Source organism: Barbus barbus (genome assembly GCF_936440315.1).
Source record: "Barbus barbus genome assembly, chromosome: 5".
NCBI classification, from domain to species: Eukaryota; Metazoa; Chordata; class Actinopteri; order Cypriniformes; family Cyprinidae; genus Barbus; species Barbus barbus.
Window position 1 is genome coordinate 12,801,247 of NC_136733.1, and position 21,182 is coordinate 12,822,428.

Sequence of the window (21,182 nt, forward strand, 5' to 3'; positions counted from 1 at the left end):
TTAAAAAAAAATAAAGGTAATAAATTAAGTTTAAAAAAAAAAAAAAAAGTATTTAGGTGTTACCAATTGAATTTATTTTTTTAAGTTGATCCAACTGTTCACTTTTTACAGTGTAATTTTCTAAAGAATAAGGCACATTTTCAAAAGTATTAGAACACATCTCCTAACCTCCTAATCCACAATGTAATATAATTAAAACATGGTTTAAATACCATTTTTTTATTTAATACTAATAATAATCAATAATCAGTTTTGTGTAAATTAATGGTGAATAAACTAGGGTGTTGTCTAGTGGTTTTTAAAAGGAATAAAAATAGTAATAAAGTCTAATTTACTTGGCCTAATGCTCATTGTGCTTCTTGTGTACTCACCAGGTTATGTTGGGAAGGGCAAGCGAGGCGAGCTCCGTGGAATTTACTCGGAAGCAATGCATCCAGTGTCCACTGCATGCAAGTCTATTGTGCTGAATGAATGATTGTACATAATTTGATTCATCAGAAATAAAATCATTTACCCACCCTGAGATTTCAAATTAATACATTGATCTGTGTAACATGTTCTGAAGAACATTAGTCTGTCATTTGCTGTAATTTGATTTAAAAAAATATGCAAAATAAAATATGTGATTTCAATGTTGACAGTGAATGGTATTGGATACAAACAATAATGACAAAACTAAGAATTTCAGTTTAAACTACTATGAAACTGCATTATATTTATATCATTTTAAACTACGATGAAATCCAGCCTACTTGCGGCGTATGCTCCTCCCACTTGCTGTTCTTGGCGTAAGCTCCTCCCACTTGCTGTTCTTGTCGTAAGCTCCTCCCACCTTCAGGTCTCCGGGCTGCAGCGATAACTATACTAAGTGCAACTTCGCTACCTAAATAATGTTACACGTTCACCCCACAAAACAGGTTCCTAAATAATTTATATTTCTACAGTATTGCTCAAACTGAGTACACTGAGAACCCAATTTATACTCCTCTTATTTTTATAACTACTTGATACTTATTTCTACTTACTCTTAAAAATTCTCTGAAGAATATAATTATTTTGCTAATAAATATGTTAAGGGATTAATACTATTTACTGCTACTGTTACTATAATTTAATAATACAATTTGCATGCACCTAAACAACTGCACACACCACTCTACTGTATTTATTAGCATATACTGAAACACTTTATTGACAATAAGTGCTTCTGTTGATATGTTGCACATTAGACAAATAACATTAACATTTAGCTTTCTGACCAGTTCATTTGTCATGTATTGTTTTAATACTCAGGGCCCTGTAAACTGCAAAATGTGGTTCTGTCAAAACTATTTATATTTGTATCATCGTAGTAGTATATTGTGGTGGTTTGAGAGATGTATTCAGTGTCCGAGTTTCCTTCATAAACTTAATTCATGCTACTAGAAAACTGTGATAATTATTAATGAGTGATTTCATATTCCCAGCCAACCCACATATATCAGGACGAATGCCTTGGTTGCAAAGACCTTGCATTTAAACACTACTCTAACAAAAAAATATATAAAATAAATGGGTATTATGGAAGTATTTATGGGTATTTTTGTTTCTTCATTTATCTCTTATATGTAACTTTTGTCACGGTATTACAGTGTATCATTCAATTTTATATTTATGCGTGATGTAAAAAGCAAGTGATTGTCAATAGAAATCATTGGAATGTGACAAGAATGAAATTTAAAACATTTTAACAAAAATATTTTATTATAAAAAAGGAAAAGCAAATTTGTGTTCATAATATAATAATATATTTTATTGCGTTTATAACAGTTAGGAACAAGACTGTCGTAGACAAAAGTTCATTTTATATATATATATATATATATATATATATATATATATATATATATATATATATATATATAAAAAAAAAAAGAGGAGAGTAAAATTACACCTTCAATCCCTTTATTTCTTAATATTTATGTGTGTTAAAAAAGCAGTTTACATGATACATGTGCCATCTTTATAATATTTCATGGACTCCATCTGTTGCGTCATTGTTAGAACTTCGTGGAATCCAGTGCTTAGGCCTGACATGTGCTGGAAGTAGGCTTCTTTTTCCAACTGAATAGTCAGATTATTAACACCGGCATCTTTCAACACGGCAGACACCTGAGAAGAATTTCAGTAGAAACAATAGGAATTGGTCAGTTATTTTTATCCACAACAAAATATTAGAAATAACCAAAATAAAAAGGAAAAAGAAAATGACATCTAATTAAATTTCTAACCTTTTGGCAAAATGGTAATACAAATTTTTTTTTTTGAAAGCCTAAACAAATTGATGTAAATTTGCAAACAGGCCATGTATAAGATAAAGCATTCATACCTGCTGAATAACTCGCTGTTCCACTACATCTGACATGAGTTGGAGATGGATGGTTCCAGCAATGACACTGGCGGAATGTCTCCAGAAGTGTGGATCACGGTAGGATAGAACTCCTTCGATTTTCTGAATCTGTGACAAGCAAGCAAGCATTAAAACATATGTAATGTAAAGCAGCAAAAACAGTTTCTAAACCTGATAATGATAAGAATGAATATTAATAATTGAGCACCAATAATAACTGACTGCACAACATCTGTATATTAAAATGATCTCTGAAGGATAACATGACACTGAAGTCTGAAGTAATGGCTGCTGAAAATTCAGCTTTGCAATCACAGGAATAAAAGACATTTTAAAATAGAAAATAGCTATTTTTACAACATTACTGTTTTTACTGTATTTTCACTTAATTATTCCAGACTTTTGACCGGTAGTGTCTTTTTATTTATTTATACCTTTTCAAGTGCAAAGTTAAGCTCCTTTTCATTCTGAGGTGGCGTTCTCAGGAGAATAACCTCACAGGCGTCCTTTAATAAAGGAATGACACTGAGAAAAATCAGTGTGGCAATAAAGAGCGAACAAATGGGATCTGCAATCAGCCATCCAAACTGTCTGATGAGAATAGTGGATATAATCACACCAACACTGCCCAGCGTGTCAGCAAGCACATGCAGAAACACTCCTGCAAACAGGAAATGGGAAATGTCATTCTCAAAAGGCAGAAAATCATCAGGATTGATAAACGATTATAGACTTATCATATCTGGATGAACTAACCTTATCATGCATGTAATAAACACATACACACTCAAAACAGACCCACCTCGCATATTAGCATTCATTCCCCCTCCAGCAGACCCGTGGGAATGCCCGTGGCCGTGTCCTCCATGACTATGTCCATGTCCTCCATGGCTGTGTTCTGCACTTCCGTGCCCATGCCCATGGTGTGAGTGGCCATGGTCATGTCCAGAGCAGCTACCTTTGGAGGCCCCATGGGAGTGTGCATGACTGAAGGCACAGATGCCCATCAGATTAACGATGAGTCCACCAACAGACACCGGCTTTATGGGAACAAATGGATTAAGGACATGTATAAGCATGAGGTGACAGGATTCACATGAGAAACTTTACTTTGCCTTACTTTTGTATGTTCGACTTAAAGCAAAACCCAACAACTTGTAATATCTTTGTCAATCCTGACAACAATGTCTTGGAGGTTAGCTGTACATACCGTTAGCATGTCTGTGTTAATGTTTGGTGGATCCATGAGTCTGGATACTGACTCCACAAACACAAAAAAAGATATGACCATGAGGAACAGGCCATTGATAAACCCAGAGAGGATCTCCACACGACCGTACCTGAAATGAGACAAGCCGTAAATGTTAACATAATTAAAATGACAGAACACAATTGTATCATGTTCAGCAATCACCAATGAGTTTCCATGACTTTTCCATCAATCATGATTCCTGGATAATTTCTGTTTCAGACTAATTTGTTAATGAATCTTTCAGACTGTTGTATGAACCAAATTCATTGTAAAGATCAGAATCAGAACTGCCACTTCCTTGTTCACAGATTAAACACAGTTATGACCATAGATATATATAGATTCCCTATTCAACCCATAGACTGTAAAAAAAAGATGGACGACGCGTCTCCACTTCCTTCCAGTATAGAAAAGTGAAGCGAATACATCTCAGTATTTTTTTTTTAATTATTATTATGCAATTATGTACATATTAATACAAACATATACATCTCACAACAGTAGTAGAAAAGAAAATAAAAACAAATGAGAACGGGTATACAGAGAAAAACAAAACAATATATATATATATATATATATATATATATATATATATATATATATATATATATATATATATATATATATATATATATATATATATATATCTTTGCCAGGGAAAAAAACGATATACATATATATATATTAATTAACCAAATTAAACTGACATAATGCTTTATAGGTCTTTTTAGCTTTTCTGTTTCTAATATTGTGCAAATTGGTACCATATAGTTTAATTTCTTTAATAAAATGTTCACAGTTTGGCTTAGCTTTAGCCCATTTCTTTACATGAATATGATACTTTCCAAGTAAAATAATTAGTTGTGTAAGAAAAAAAAAAAAAAAAAAAAGTACTTCTAGAATCAATGTTATCTTGTACAAAAACAAAAATGACATCATACATTCCTATATGCATTACTGTTCCAAACATTCTAGAGATGAAGTTAGAGACATCTACCCAAAATAATCTTGAGTATACACACTGAAAGAAAAGATGAGTTACAGATTCTTTAACACCACCACAAAAATCACAGGAGTTTTCCATATCCAATTTGAACCGTTCAAATAATTCTTTAACAGGATAAATTCTGTGTAATATTTTAAGATACCTCTTTTACTTTATTACTGATGAAAAACGTATTTGTTATTGACCATACTTTCTTCCACTCAATGTTTTCATATTTAGATGACCAAAAGACTGATTATCACAATTCAATGGCTGTTGGTCAGCATTAATGTAGTGTGCAGAATTACGTAATAATGAAACAACTACTTGAAATTGCATCAAAAATAACAGCATAGTCTTTTGGTTTCACAGGGATTTTAAATTTTTTAAGAAATTCTGAGTATGACAAAAGCAAACCATGTTCATTAAACAACTGATTAACGGTAAATATTCCACTGTCATACCAAGACTGATTAAAGATACATTTTTTTATACAAGATATCTCTATTATTCCACAGAAAATACCGATGCGGTGTGAAATTGTGCTTATAGGCTAATTGCCAAGCCAGCAATGCCTGCTTACAAAAACTCGCCAATTTAATTGGGATTTTATCAACTGAAAAATTACATTTTAAAAGAAAATTAATACCACCCAAAGAGTTGAATATATAATTGGGGAATATATGCCACACAGTATCTTTATTTTTAATGTACTCGATTATCCATTTTATTTTAAATACCTCATTGAGGTCTGTAAAATTTAACACTTCAAGACCCCCAAATTCTCTACTATTATTTAAAATATCTTTTTGTAAGTAGTGAGTTTTTCTTTTCCAAATGAAGCCATAGAGAATCTTATCCAAATCCTTAACAACATTCTTTGGAACTTCCATTGACATTGATACATATACAGACCTTGAAATCCCTTCTGCCTTTGACAGTAAAATGCCACCCATTAAGGACAAATCTCTCATTAACCATGTATTACATCTTTTTTTCAATCTTTTCAACAATAGGCTTAAAATTTTATTCATTTCTTTGCATCAAATCTTTACATATTACTATACCAAGGTATGTTACAGTGTCTTTAATTGGTATTCCTTTCATTTCTTTCAAAGAACATTCTTTAAGAGAGAATAAAACGGACTTACTCTTATTCATCTTTAAACTAGAGACCTTAGAAAATTCATCTATACAATTTATAACACGCTCCACTTCTTCACTGTTTTTGACAAAAATTGTGGTGTCATCTGCTAACTGACTGAGTTTAATCTCTTTGTCAAACACTGAGATTCCATGAAAACTAGCTTTTTTGATATGAGTGGCCATCACTTGCACAGCTAATAAAAAAAGAAGAGGCGATACAGGGCACCCTTGCCTTATCCCACGGCCCATATTAAATCTCGGACAGGTACCATGAGTTAACTGGACTGAGCTATTAAAACCATTATAAAGAGTTTGAATTGCTTTTTGAAAAAAACATACCAAAGCCAAAAAAAATCTATAACTTTGAACATAAAAGAATGTTCAATAGTATCAAACGCTTTATAAAAGTCGATAAATAATATTAAACTATCATCTGATATAAAATGTCTGTAATCAATTAAATCAAGAATTAATCTAATATTATTTCCAATATAGCGTCCTTTCAAAAAACCTGATTGTTCTTCATCAATTATCATTTTTAGACATTTTATAAGTCTTTTTGCAAATATATGTGAATAAATTTTGGTGTCGTTGTTTAATAAACTAATTGGTCTCCAATTTTCTAAATAGAACTTATCTTTGTTAGGTTTTGGTATAAGTGTAATTACTCCTTGTTTTAGTGAAGAAGGAAGTTCTCCAAAATCAACTGATTCTTTAAAAACAGCAAATAAAAAAGGTGCAAGAATGTTACAAAAAGTTTTATAAAACTCCCATCAACCCGTCGCTTCCAGGAGACTTATTTTCTTTAAGACTGTTTATGCAATCTATAACCTCTTCAATATTTAATTCTTTATCACAAAAATGTCTGATATCTATAGTGATCTTATTAACATTGTCAGATAAGTTGCTAAGAAATAAATCTGTATTAGTGGGTTGATTAAGAGAACTATACAATTTACTATAGAATTGAGATACAAAATTGGATACATCCTTAGGGTTCTCATTAGTAGCACCGTTTATTACTAATTTATTTACAGAGGTTATTATTTCTCGATTTATTTTTCTAAACTGAAAAAATATTTGGTATTTTTTTCTCCTGCTTCCATCCATTTTCGTCTTGACCTAACAAATGCACCTCTAGCTTTCTCTTCATAAATATGATCTAAATCATTCTGCAATGTTGCAAGTTTTAACAAATCATTGCTTGACAGATGTTGGTCATTTCTGCATGTAATGGAAATAATTTCATTAATTATCTTGTTCTCATTTTCTTTTTTCTTTCTTGTAATAGATTTTCCACAGGATATTGCCAATTTTCAATTTGCTCCGAAATAAGCCAAAAATCAATACGTGATTGCAGAGATCTGTCCTTATTACTCCATGTATACGTGAGAGAAGTTGGATTCTTACACCTCCAAATATCAAATATATTTAACCTTAAACATACATTACTTAATACATTTATACTACTGTCAACTTTAGGGGGCCATCTATGCTGTCTTCCATCAAAAACGGTGTTGAAATCACCACCCCAAATTACTTCAGCAGAAGGGAATTTTGAGTGTAGACGATTAATATGTCCCTCAATATCTTGAAAGATTAATCCATTCACTTTTTTATTGTTGGTGGCATAAATTTTTACGATGACAAATTTAACCTGATTTATTTCAACAAGAATAATGATCCAACGACCTTGATCATCTGTCTTGTGACTTATTACCTTCCCTGAAAACTTATCCTTTAAAATAGCGACACCTGCTGTTCTATTTGAAACACCAAAAGAAAACCACATGTCAGAACCCCACTGACTTTTCCAAAATAATACATCTTCTTTGCAGGCATGAGTTTCTTGAATGAAACAAAAATCAGCTTCTTTACCTTTACAAAACAGAAACAAAGCTTTTCTTTTTAGCATGTCTCGTATACGCCTGGCATTAACAGAAAATATTGTTATTGACAAACTCGAACAAGAGAGAACAAACCTTACTAGAACAGTTAGGTGAACTGTAAGTGAATTAAGGTTGAAAGTGTTGAGTGTATAGAGGGTACTCTTACTTCCATCTTTTCAAAGATCAGTCACAGCTAGTCCTAAGATCCTGTTTGCTTCCATTTGAGTAATAAAATAAAATGACAACGTCTTGTAGGCTTAAGATCCCATTACACTTGAATAGCCTATTAGTATTAAGATGATGATAAAAACTAAAAACAACAATTTTTTTTTTCTTTTCACTTTTTAAAAGAATTATAGTAAAGCAAACAGTTTACGTATTACAATAGGATTCAAACCCCTATTAAAGAGAGCGATGATTTAAATCTTAATTTCTTTACCATCAACTATTGCCTTGATTCCAACAAAGAAGGCTCTTTTGCCTTCTTTCCGTGCTTTATCGATCCATGGCCAAAGGAGATTCCGCGTAGCCCTGTTTTTGACCGTGAGGTCTTCTTTGAAGTACAACTTGTTCTTCTTGAGAGAGTCATTTCCTTTTGCTCCTTTCCACACTCTAAAAAATAATTCAGTGGATCTGTTGCCACTGCTTAATTTCATGCATTGGTGCATGTTAAAAATTCCAATTTATTGATTTAATTAAACATCTTAAGTTGCAAACATTTGTTGTTGAGTTGTCCTGACATCTTAATGTTGATAATTACATCAACGTAATATTGTGTGTAACTTCAACTTAAATATTTGTGTTAGTTTGTTAACCGTCACCGTCCCGTATACGGGACACCTAACTTTACTTCAATATATTACCATTAAATCCTAATCTAATCATGACAAACTATATATCATTGGAAAGGTCTAAGACTCCTAAATAGATATTTCACCACTGTTTGTTATAAAAAATTATGTAGGAGCAGTAATAGATTAATTTATGACAAGAGCGAACCTCAAAACATATACACCATAATAGGAGCGCTGACCTTTGACACAAAAATTCTATTCGTTTCCTTTTTTCCTATCACGTTTTAGTAATCATCATATATTATATATCATTTGAAAGCTTAAAATCTCAAAATTCATGCTGTGAAAACCGTTTTGAAATCGGATATTGCGTCACCATAGAAATGGTACTTTAAAATCTTTTAGCGGGCTCCTCCCCCTTAGTGGTGACTAAGTGTATTACGGTCTTATAGAATCAAAACTTTTTATAATCTTGACAAAATACATATCATCGGAAAGGTCTGAGTCTCAAGATTCCATATTTGGTGTTTTTTTTGTGATAGGAGTAAGAGTGAGAGAGAAATTGATCCATTTGTTACAGAAAAGTGCATAAAAAAAACTTCAATGGGATGAATGGCACCCGGTGGCTGTTTGTGGTATAACGCCTAAACAAAATTGCATAGTAACCTCAATTTTTTTTATATCAACTTCAAATTTGGAACACAACATATTTAGACATATGGCTTTAATTTTATCCAAATTTGGATTAAAATATATTTAGTAAAATATTTATTTTATATAATATATAATAATAATAGTATCGTACGTTATTTACAGTAAATTTAAACTTATAACTTTTTTTACTTTCGTTTTTTGAAATTATTTCACTTCTGCAATAATCTGCTGATTGTCTTCTTTAAAAGGAGACAAATCTTAGGTCTGTATTCAAAAGCATTCATGAATTATTACAATTTAACTTTAAATAGTGCACTTTCAAAAAGTTTTCAAAAAGGGGGGGTGACAGTTAAGGGGTTAAAACATTATTTAAGTTGTACTAACTCAATGTAATTAGCTCCATAACTTCATTTTACAAGTTCACGTTTCAGGTTCCCAGCATGCTTTGCATGTGACTGAATAATGAGCGGTAATGTAGAAATAAACTAATATTTTATGCATTTCTATTCAAGATCAGAACAGGAGAAGATTTATTAATGTTCAGTGTTCTGTTCTTTTGGTATTTAAAAGTGTTTGCAAACTGTTGCGTTAATTTTTTTTTGTTGCGTCCAAAAAATATTTTTTTACAGTGTGAGCTCTAGGTCCCGCGCTGTCCTGGAAGTGAATCTTATTATCACCGGCCGTGATTTCTTTCCCTTGCCACTGTTTGCGTTGGGTCTTCCAACTTGATGAGCAATGTCCACATTACTGGTCACAAAGTTACGATCTTCCTCGACAACCACCTCTTTGCAAATGTCCATCACCCGAGTCTTGACGTTATCCTCTGCACATTCGGTCAGCCCCTCCAATCTTAGATTCCATCTACGACAGTACCGATCCTGGTCGTTTAGTCTGTCTTCCAATTCAGAGATGCGATTCTGGTTTACTTCATTTTTGCTTTTCAAATCTTCGTTCTCCTTACGAATGTCGAATATTTCTGAAAGCACCACTTCCAGCGCTTCCTTTAACAGGTTGATGCTGTTCGAGTTTTCTTTTACCATGTCTTTTATTTCTTCGGATGACTGTCTGATTATCTGAAAGATGCTTTGCTGCACCTGACTTAACGTTAAGTCATCCGTTGCATCACCTTTTGCATGTTTTTTCGACGGAGGTGCTTTGGATGGTGTATTTGGAGTCGAATCACAATCTCCTCCCTTTTTCCGTTGACAACTGTAGGAGTGAGTTTCACTAATAAGTCTTATTTCTGTCGCTCTTTGGAGTTCAGTATCCATCTCTTCAGGGGCTGACATGTCTATGATAACTTACAGACAGTTCTATTCGAGTAAAAAAAACCACAGAACTTGTATTCACTAACTGTAGTACTTTCTAAAAATCCAATAATACGTGTGACTTATTTCTTACATCAACTTTTGCAAGATATACCCGAGGTTATTTTCAGCGCTATAACATGTGCGTCTACTCAAGCCGCCATCTTGGCACCTCCCCGAATACATCTCAGTATGGCCGCTGCCATTGTGAGTAAATGACGTCATTTGGAGCCAGAGTCTGCGCAGTAAAGTCGTGAGGTGGAGCCGCGGAACCAAACTCCCGCAGACCCAATCAACCATAACGACACGCCCCGTTTTTATAGCATCAAATTACTAGCTAAAATCAAACTTACCACAAAAACGAACAATTGAACATATATCAGCATGATAACAACTACCTTAAATGACCAAAATCATATTTTGGAAAATTGTATTGGAAGTGTAATTAATTTTTTTGTTATGACTCAAGTCCCATTCATTTACATGGAGAGGGTGGGGTTTATGACCTGTACTGCAGCCAGCCACCAGGGGGCGATCAAAGAGCCCGCAGCTTCAGTTTCCAGTATGAGTGAGACACACCCGATTCAACCGCACCAGATACGTTGACGCGTTTGGAATTTGGGAAAAGTCAACTTGACGTCATTCACCATAATAATCAATATTCAAAGTTATACATGCGTATAACTTGCTCTTGTAGATGCACACAGTCAACTTGCACTCGATGGTTCGCAGAAGTTCCAAAATAGCAGATGGCTTACATATCGCGGCCCATAGAAACAGTCGCTAATGAGGCATCTACATATATATATATATATATATAGAGAGAGAGAGAGAGAGCTGCTGAAATCGCGTTTAGTCTCATACTGTATCGCGTATCTTGTCAGTGTCTGCACTTCCTTGGCCATTTTTAGTGATTAATAGGAAAGTGGGTTCAGCTGAATTCTAGCAGTGATTTGTTAGATAGGTATGAAAAAAGGTTATTATACCGCGGCAGCGGTCGTGTGAAGCCCTCTTGAAGACCAAAGAGTGTAAAGACCATCGACTCTACCGTGCGACTCCACCGGGCTAGGACACCGGCAAAAGGATATAAGTATCGCTTTTTATTTTTATTTTTTTTCCTTTATATGTTTACTATTGAAATATTGTTGTTGTATGCATTTGTCAATTTTATTTAATTGCTGTATTTTCTTAAATGGGTGTGTATAGAGTATTTACAGAGTGTTAACTTTTAGTTTTTCTTATTTGTAAGTCGCTTTGGATAAAAGCGTCTGCTAAATGACTAAAAGTGATAGATAGATAGATAGATAGATAGATAGATAGATAGATAGATAGATAGATAGATAGATAACTTATATATATATATATATATATATATATATATATATATATATATGGTCAATACTCTACAAAATTTACATTTTCAAAAGTGACGAACTTCAAGTATCAAATTTGAAAAGGGGAATTGGTTCATGAAAAGAAAAAACAATAAACAATTACACAAGCAAACTACATTTTGTGTGAGATCCACAAGTGATTCAAACCCCTCCGGGTTACCATTGCTATGCTACTGCTAAGTGTTCTGAGTGGCTTTTAGCACATTACAGTGTGGTTACTGATGTGTTCTAAGTGGATGCTTACTAAATCCACTCCCAAGTCTTAATGACAATCTATTCTCTCCCTCCTTCACTATAAAATCTGGAATACACAAAAATTCAATTTTGCCTCGAGTCTGTACTAGTTGCAGAAGGCAACTCTGCAGATTTTGCACAGGTTTCACAGATTATCAGGTAGTGTACAGCATTAAAACAAATTGTTGTCATTATCTACTAACAACTTGAAAGTCTGACAGTGTGTGATCCCCAGTCATTTCCATTTTCTCTGTAACCATTTACAAACTCAACAATTGCCCGTGTTTTAAAATTGGTTCAGCTGACACAAAAGTCATTTTCAAACCAAGCAGCTTCCTGTTGGTCAGTGTGACTAACTTGAAATCTGTAAATCATAGATTCCTATTTGAATGACGGGATTTTGTCTGAGAAATGTCACAGAGCAATAGTACATGTGGTTGCACCTTACAATCTATGGTATTTTTGAGTAATTTTATCGTCCACAAAACAAAACAAATTAGAATTTTTCTTCAAATTAGTACAACCTTACCCATAGGAATATATCCTGGTTGCTTTCCATCTGGTCATGAGGGCAGCAAACAATCCCAGAACCAAAGCCGAGCAATCAAACAGCATGTGGAAGCCATCAGAGATCAGCCCCAGACTGTTGGTCCACACACCATAGAAGAGCTCCACAAATGTGAAGGCCTGAACCAAGATTAACACGACTATTAATATACTGTTAAAATAGGTCATTAATTAAAATCTAGGTAAGTTAAAGCTAGTATACATTTCAATGCCACAATGCTCAATTTGAACCATACAATAATTTCCAGTAAATAGGACTTGTTTTAAAGAAATAACAAAAATTGTAAGGACTTAAATTGAGTGTCTTCTACACTCATTGACCAAATCAAATAATAACATGAGCTAACATACCAGATTGAGACATAGAAAGTAGAAGATCTGCCGTGAATCATATTCCTCCAGGATCTGTTTGAGCGATTCTTTGATGAAGCGAGGCATAGACTGGGACGTGTGCTGGAGCGCATCTCCCATGAAGTTGTACAGAGGAGTTCCTTCAGGTGAATAACCCACCAATGTTCCCTTCTGACCCTTTGAAGATGGGGCTGACAGAATGCTATCAGCTAAAAACATCAAATGGTTCATTCAGTTAGGAAAAAGTATTTAGTCAATACAGCAAATGCAAATAGTTTAACACTTACATCACTGTTATAAGGATTTCTACTTTGATTTTTCTAGCACAAACTCAGATTGGTTCTATGATGGGAGACATTCTTTACATTTTCTATTTCAGAGATATTGATTTACCCATGATGAAGAAGCAGGCGCTGACCAGCACTCCACCAGACAGCACATGCTCAGTGCTACTCTGCTGGCCTGGCTTACTAATGGCTCTGAGCTGGTCGGTTAGCGGGTGGGTCCAGAAGTTTGCCAGCAGCAAGCCACTGAGGAACAAGAAGATGGAGCCATATCGAGCGCAGCATGAGGTTTCCAGCTTTGCTGTGCAGATGGACTCCACATAAAAGTCCAGTATCATCACAGAGAAGATGATCATGGCGAATGGCAAGATGAGGCCAGACCAGGATTCCACCTTACTCTGAGGATTTTCATTTTTAAAAAGATCAACAATTTACAGAAATGTCTGTATCATTTAAAATGTTCGTAATAATATCAATATAATTAAATATGGTACACTATTTTGATTTTAATAATTTTACACTGATTTACACTCTCAGATGCTAACGGATTCCCACTGAAGTTTTGTGGCTTTTAGTCCATGTCTGTTAGTTTTGAGGTCGTACTAGTGTATTCCCTAAAAGTTGATCAAATAAACTTAAAACATAAATAAAAAAATGAGTCTTTCTCATGCAAAAAACAGAACCAAAAAATGCTCACAGTGGCATAAACAAATTTGTCTAACAAAAGGCTTTGTAAAATGAGGACGTAGCGCCTAGTAAATTATAAAAACGTACTGCCTCGGACTAGTAATAATAAGACTCATTGCAATTTGACACTTTCTGTAAGTATGTTGGTCATTTTCATGTCTAGAAATCACACTTATCCTACCACACAGTTTGGAAGTTTGCAAAGCCCCCAGATTGAGAACCACTGCATTATAAAGAAAGCTTCTGCTGGTTCTTACCTCAGTGGTTGCAGACAGCACTATGACCCAGGGCAGTAGAACTACAGAGGACACCAGGTTAGATAATGCATATAGGCGTTTTGCACCCCCAATCTCCACTGATAATTTTCTAGATGCTGTGTTGAAGGCCACCTTCAGGCACAGAGCTAGAACCAGAAGAACCACTCCACCCTGCTCAGAAAATGAAAGTTAATCATATTATCTTTCTGATCCTTCACCAGAGCAAATATCAGGTAAATGACTCTGTACTGCAGTAAACAATAACACAACACTCAGGAGCAGCATTTAAAGGTTAAAGATAGTGAACAAAAACACACCTTGTGGTCCGCCACACCTAAAAATGCAATTCCTGTGTACAGCGCATGGGTAAGAGCACTGTCATGGTGTCCCTCGGCTATAAGAAATAGAGTTCAGGAGTATACAGTTGTAGATAAGACCACATAAGTAAAAATGGCTAAATACTAGAGGTGTAACAATATATTTCAATATGAAAATGCAACAATATGTACTGTGAGGGTGACTCTCCCTCTCTCTATATATTGTGAAGTTCACCCAAAATTAAAGTTTAGACAGATTTAATTTAGCATCAAATATGGGAAATAAATAAATTCGACAAATACATTATTCAATAAAAAGCAATACTAAACACTTTTAAAATGTATGTAGTCAGGGGACCGAGTGCAAGCATGTGTGTATTCAATTCTGTATTTTTAGCTAAGCAGAATCATGAATATTTCTGTTCTGGTGTCACCATTGCCCTGTGGATGGTGGAGAAGGACCAGGGTCATCAAGTTCACCCTTGATGTAATACCAAATGTTGTTAACTTTTTATATATATTACAAATTAGAGATCGACCGATATATCGATTTGCCGATATTTTTCCCGATATTTAAGCATTTTTCCATAATCGAATATCGGTTTTGTAATATCGGATTCCCCGATAAACACCGCCATCTTGTGGACGTTTTCAGAATTGCGCGCAGGATCGCAATTGCAGCGCATCTGAGGGGAGACAAGACAGCAACGGCGTGCAGGTACTTGATTTGCTGTAGTTAGTAAACTATTTAATATTACAGGCATTAATGCACAAATTAGATGTATTACATAAATGCCTGATATATAGTTTAAATGCAACTTGGCTCTAAGAAATATGATAAATAAGATACTCTGTCAAGCCCTGTCCCTATAAAGATAGGCTATAGCTTTGCCTGAAATAACACAGCCATGAATTAGCACATGGTGGAAATAAAAGCACTGAATTTAATTCTCTCTGTGGTCTATTAGTCTCGTGAAGTCGGAGTCACATAGATAATCCGTCAAGTCCTCTCCCAATAAAGACGTAACTTTGCATGAATTAAATAATACAGCCATGAATGATTGCATGTTGGAAAGAAAAGCATTGAATGTAATTCTCTCTCTGTTGTCTATATGCTCATCATTAGTCTCGTGAATCCGCTTTCATATTGCAGTTCACTCAGCGGTTGATGCTCAAGAAATGCTCAGCACAGCCACTGCATGTAACTTTTAACAAGATTCACTTTTTTGAAGCACCCTAAATTGTATTAACACTTACTATATAACCATTATTTCGTTTATAAACATCTAAATTAATACAACTCTATGGAAATTAATTATTTATTATCTCCGCGATCGATCGCAGTTTGAGTAGCCTATAGTTCTGTGTAAAGGCATAGATAAACCGCGCTGTCAGCAGCATAATTTAGAGCATGCCAGTTGAGAAATGCAATAAAATACAATGCTTGTTATATTCCAATATTCCAGAGAATATTATTCCGTGAATTAACATTATCCAGTGAATTATTCTTCACTCTTTATCCTATTAAACAGCTTATAAACCTACTAAAACTGTAGTTAAAAATGAAGTTGATATGACTCCTTTCCTTTATTTTCTCCATTTGAAAACATTAGACTTTCTATGTTCATTTTGCTTACTGCTAATATTAGTGTTGCTGCTAAAGCTTTTTATAAATAAAATGTTTTTTTATTGTTGTAATACGAAGATTAAATTTAACATGACAGGGCTCTAGACTGCGACCAAAATGGTAATTTTTTGCGAGTTAAAATTTGACGTGGTCGCATTTGTACGAGTGCCAGGTCTGCGCTACTCCAAAGCGTCTGCTTCATACAGCGCGCGCTGCCAGCCGCAGCACATTATAGCAGGAGTCAGATTTCACTGATCACGTGAAGAGAGGTGCTTTCAGCAAGAGCGCTTAGTGGGTAGAGCCTGGTTTATACTCGCCGCGTCAGCACGAGCGTGAAGGTGAGCGTCGCGGATGGAGCGCAACGGATGGATTTGCTTTCAAACTAAAGTAAAAGACCGCTTCTTAAACCAGAGAAGGTGAACGTGGTGGTATTCTTGTAGAAAAAACATGCAAGTCCTGTCAGCTACAGCCAGTTTAGTTTTACTTTTCTTTTTGTTTTCGTTTTGAGAAGCTTGTTATCTTTGCTGTTTACCTCACGTTACGCTATGGAGGCTTTCCTTAATTAAAAAAATATATATATATTAATATTTATTTGCTTCCTCAGAGTTTGCTAAACATTCTGTAATATACTAGGTATATAGTACAGCATGTGATGTGTCCTATGCCATGCCTCTTCTTATTCGTTTTTGTTGATAAATGTTATGTAAGAGTTTGTCATTGTCAACGTACTGTTTTATTGTTGTTGCGCTTTTTAATTAAGAATAACAATGAATCCATCTTTTGTTTTAGTCTTAAAAAGTTAAAGGTGTATAGATATAAGCAAAACAGACAATGATCTTTTCTTGTAAAATGTGACACCAAGATCGCAAATTTGAAAGTAAAAAGCGCACGAAAAAAGGAATTCCTGTTCACAAAATTTAAATCACAAATAATACAGATGAAAAAGAACGAGTTGAATGTTGAAAACTTTCGTTACCATATAACTATAAACTATGATAAAAGTTCATCAGCATGCATTGATTAATCAAATGTTGTAGCAAAAACAAAAAACAAATTGCAACCAAATTATGTGCTCGTGCGCAAAAGTGAGATCAGTGGGAAGAATGAGTCTAGAGCCCTGCATGAAGGACTGCTAATTCTCAAAACATTTTTTGTTAAGATGACTAAAAGGAGGAAAAACCAAAGTGAAGTATGGACTTACTTCACGCAGTAATTTATTTACTTTATAACAGTAAATAAATATTGGTTCTGCATATCAGTTATCGGGCACATAGACATGCAAATAATTGGTATCGGTAATAAAAAATCAATATCGGTCGATCACTATTACAAATAATAATAATTTAAAAGCAACCACTTTAACTCTATTTTGGCTTTGTTTGAAAAGTACTGTGAGAGTACTGTATCGTGAGATCAGTATCGTGTATTGAACTAAATCGTGACTAGAGATGATTGTTACACCCCAACCAAATACACACTCATGATGGCATTGTTGAACAATTCAACTGTAAATGCCAATCCAAATAATAAAATGCTCAAGAAAATGTAATAACTTGTTCCACCTCTTAAATTACTTTCATTTTCATCTGAAAACAACAATTATTTTTTGACATTTTGCCTGCATGGTGTCAAAAAATTACACATTTCACCACAACAGTAAACACATTTCTGGTCCTTAAAGGATACGGTGCTCTGCCATCTTTGCCATGAGATCATCATTATCAAAGAGCAAAAGGCAGATCACAGCAATTATGAAGAAAGCAGCACCCCTTGTCTATAAAAAAAGAGCACAGGGAAATATATGACACATTCTACATTTACATTTATTCATTTAGCAGATGCTTTTGAAGAATACAAGCGATTCATCACAAAGAGGCAATAAACACGAGAAGCCTAAAAATACATAATTTCACACATTGTTTAGAATAGTATAAGGTAGAACAGAGAGGGATTAAGGAATAGTTAAAGGGAAGTTTTTTTTTCTATTTTCAAGAGGGTGTGGTTAGGTGCTGACGTAAGAGCTGAGTTTTCAGTTCATTCTTCTGATATACGCTTATGATTTCTCTAGAGTTCTGACCTTAGAAGGTCCCCCTCCAGAGCTGGTGAAGAGAACGCTGAGGAGAGAGATCACCACCACATCACTGTGCTCAAACAGCAAAAGGGTCCTGAAAGAAATCACATCCGTTTAGCCCAAATGTTTGTTAAATAGTAACACAGAGGGAGGAAGATGATTTTTTTTTTTTGATTTAGCCTAAAGACATACCTGAGTGGTCCACAGAGTGTCAGCCCAAAAAAACCCAACAGGGAGATGACACAGCTCATGACAGCATGCTTGAGGATTCTAATCCACTGAATTCAGAAGTTAAACAGATGAAATACCATGTTCACAAAGGAACAAAATCCACATGAAATGGCATTTTCAATCCATCTTATTCCATTACGTTTTGATCTAGAATGCAATTACATGCCATTTTTGCTGTAACATTTAATACAATAAACATTTAATGGTATTAAACAGTTGATGTCAGTTGAAAAGAAAAGCTTATCAGGAGGAAGGTATTTCATGACAAGTTTTTTTTTTCTTTGGAACAACCAAAACTATGAATATATAAAAGTAATACCAATCAACCGATGGGTCACATCTACATAGCACATTTAAAAACAAAACAAAGTGCTTTACATACCAGGATCTAACACATTCATACAACCTACAGTTATTAAACCAAGCATAAAATAAATAAAAAATGAAGTAAAATGCAAGTGAGAAAAGATTTTAATGAAATTTAAATGCATCAAGAGTGGCACAGGAGCTAATGTGAAGAGGTAAGCCGTTCCATGAGGCCTTTTGATTTTAACCAAGATTTATCACACAGAGCATGTAAAACATAGAATATGGAACCCTTAAATGTGCTTGCTTAGCATTTTTAGCACATTTTAAGACTGCACAAAAATCAATGAGGTTTGTTCTTGTACGTCAATGAAGTATGGTTCAGCTAGATGAATATAAAAGTTTTAATTGAATCAGGTCATCATATAAAGTGAAGTCTTGGATTAAACTACCTAATATAGATCAATCTTACAATGTTTTTTGTACCTTTTAATGTGTGAAAGTTTGAGTTTTGTGGACTTTCAATGGATGGACTAAAGAATGAGAGAATCTTAAAAATATTTAAATTTGTAATTCGAAGATGAACAAAAGAGTTATGAGGGCGAGTAATGATGACAGCATATTAAATTTGGCCGAACTAACCATTAACTTCAACACTGAGGAATTTAACAGTTAACCTAGAATGAGAAGAACATTCTACCTGTCTCTTGGGGATCATTTTCCCAGATGAAAACGGCTTTTGAAAGAAAACCAGTATCACCGCACACCTAAGCAGAAAAGAGGAGGTATTTATATAATCAAATACCGTAAATAAACAATCATGACATTTACTGTATATTCTTTAATATATTCATTATGTGATGTCATTCCTTACCCCATTTTCAAAATAAAGAGAAACTGTACAATGTGCACAACTTTGAGGAGATCATATGACTCAAATATCCCAAAAGCCTTCAGCAGCTTTGTAAAGTAGAGTAATACTATGTACCGCGTCAGTCTGGAAATAAGAAAACAAAACATTCAGTTAAAGAAGAAAAGTAAAAACAGACAAACAAAATTGTGCGGCTCTTACCAAAAAGTACAATGGTATTACCATAAATATAGCATGAAACCACTGATTTTGGACACTAGCATCATGGTATTCTTAAAGTATTCTCTAAATGTGGTAAAAAAAACAAGGCAAAGCAATAGAGTGTTGTGGCTATACCAAGGTACATTGTCTGTGATGCATCACAGTAATATTAAGGTACTTTGAAATTTCAAGAATACTTCTTTTCAGAAAGCCATCTATTAGTTGGTTCACTACATCAGCACTTACAAACCAGTAATTTTTTAATACATGGCAGTATGGAAAACCAGCGTAGTTTTTAAGCACCCTGCCAAACAAAGTAATTCCATAAGCAATTGATAATCCCTAATGTACATATAAATTATAGAGTATTAACATCACCACTATACCAATGTAGCATAAAAGTACACTGTTGAAAGTGATCTCGGAAGATTTTGGATAGACTCAATAAAAAGTAAGTTCTGAAAACATTATCCAGGCAATACTACATTTTGTACATTAACATGAAGGTAAAGTCATGTTATTTTTTAGGTACCATGTATATACTATTATTTATAAATACAGTGCTACAGTATATATCAAAGTAACTTGGTATCACCACCTCATAACATCAGTGTAATATAGTACTGCCACAGTACTTGTTATTTATGAGTATTTAGAGTGATATTTACAGACTCTTGTCTTACCTGGCATTTGGAACCTCAACTCGTCCCAGCTTCCCACCTGAGATGACATTACTACTGTATTTTTCATCCATGCTTCTTATGTGTGCGTTTATGTTTTTGTGAGTGTTATGATCTTTTACTGTTTATCCATTTGGGAGCTCATCACTGAGAAACAAAAGCTGTTATGTGTCTTTCTGTGCTAGCCTGTTTAGACAGCTGAAACCGATAATAACCGCACAACTGAAGGCTCTTTGGTGGTGCTAAAATCGCTCATGTACTGCTAACCCACAGCGCCGAAGCTTGAAATAAAAACCGTTGATTTTCGAAATACATATTTTATAAAAATCATCTATTTTCACTAGCTAGCAGCCACATTATGAAGAGAGGTGGTAGTTGAAATGACGTGAACGTTTCCCTACATATGGCTTCCATCTGTGACGCTTTTCAAAATAAAAGTCATGTTCCTTGTACCGTTCACTTTTACATTAAATTCTGCTACTATAAAAATCGGTGTCTAATCGTGTTTTATGCAAATATAATCTTTAACAGATAATTTTATATGTCCTCTGAATTATTATTATAATTTTTTTTTTTTGCGTTGACTTTTCAATTGTTTTGCAATTCGAGTGTAAATGTAACGCACGATCTAAGTTTTGGTAGTCTTGTGCTGTTATAACCAAAATATTTTATTCATTATTTTTTTTGC

At 34.2% G+C, this 21,182-nt stretch overlaps 1 protein-coding gene across 1 annotated transcript; it reads right to left on the reverse strand.

The window, feature by feature from the left end:
* Positions 1–1,924: 1,924 nt before the first annotated feature.
* LOC306869823 (proton-coupled zinc antiporter SLC30A5-like) lies at positions 1,925–20,913 on the reverse strand. Its single transcript, XM_079416745.1, has 16 exons — positions 20,498–20,913; positions 19,617–19,739; positions 19,443–19,509; positions 18,398–18,483; positions 18,212–18,299; positions 17,821–17,908; positions 14,508–14,584; positions 14,191–14,361; positions 13,356–13,644; positions 12,963–13,171; positions 12,574–12,731; positions 3,600–3,729; positions 3,192–3,429; positions 2,824–3,050; positions 2,369–2,497; positions 1,925–2,151 (listed from the first exon to the last, which is right to left on the reverse strand). The coding sequence occupies exons 1-16, from the start codon at positions 20,566–20,568 to the stop codon at positions 1,981–1,983; spliced, it is 2,322 nt and encodes a 773-aa protein (XP_079272871.1). The 5' UTR covers positions 20,569–20,913; the 3' UTR covers positions 1,925–1,980.
* Positions 20,914–21,182: the final 269 nt, after the last annotated feature.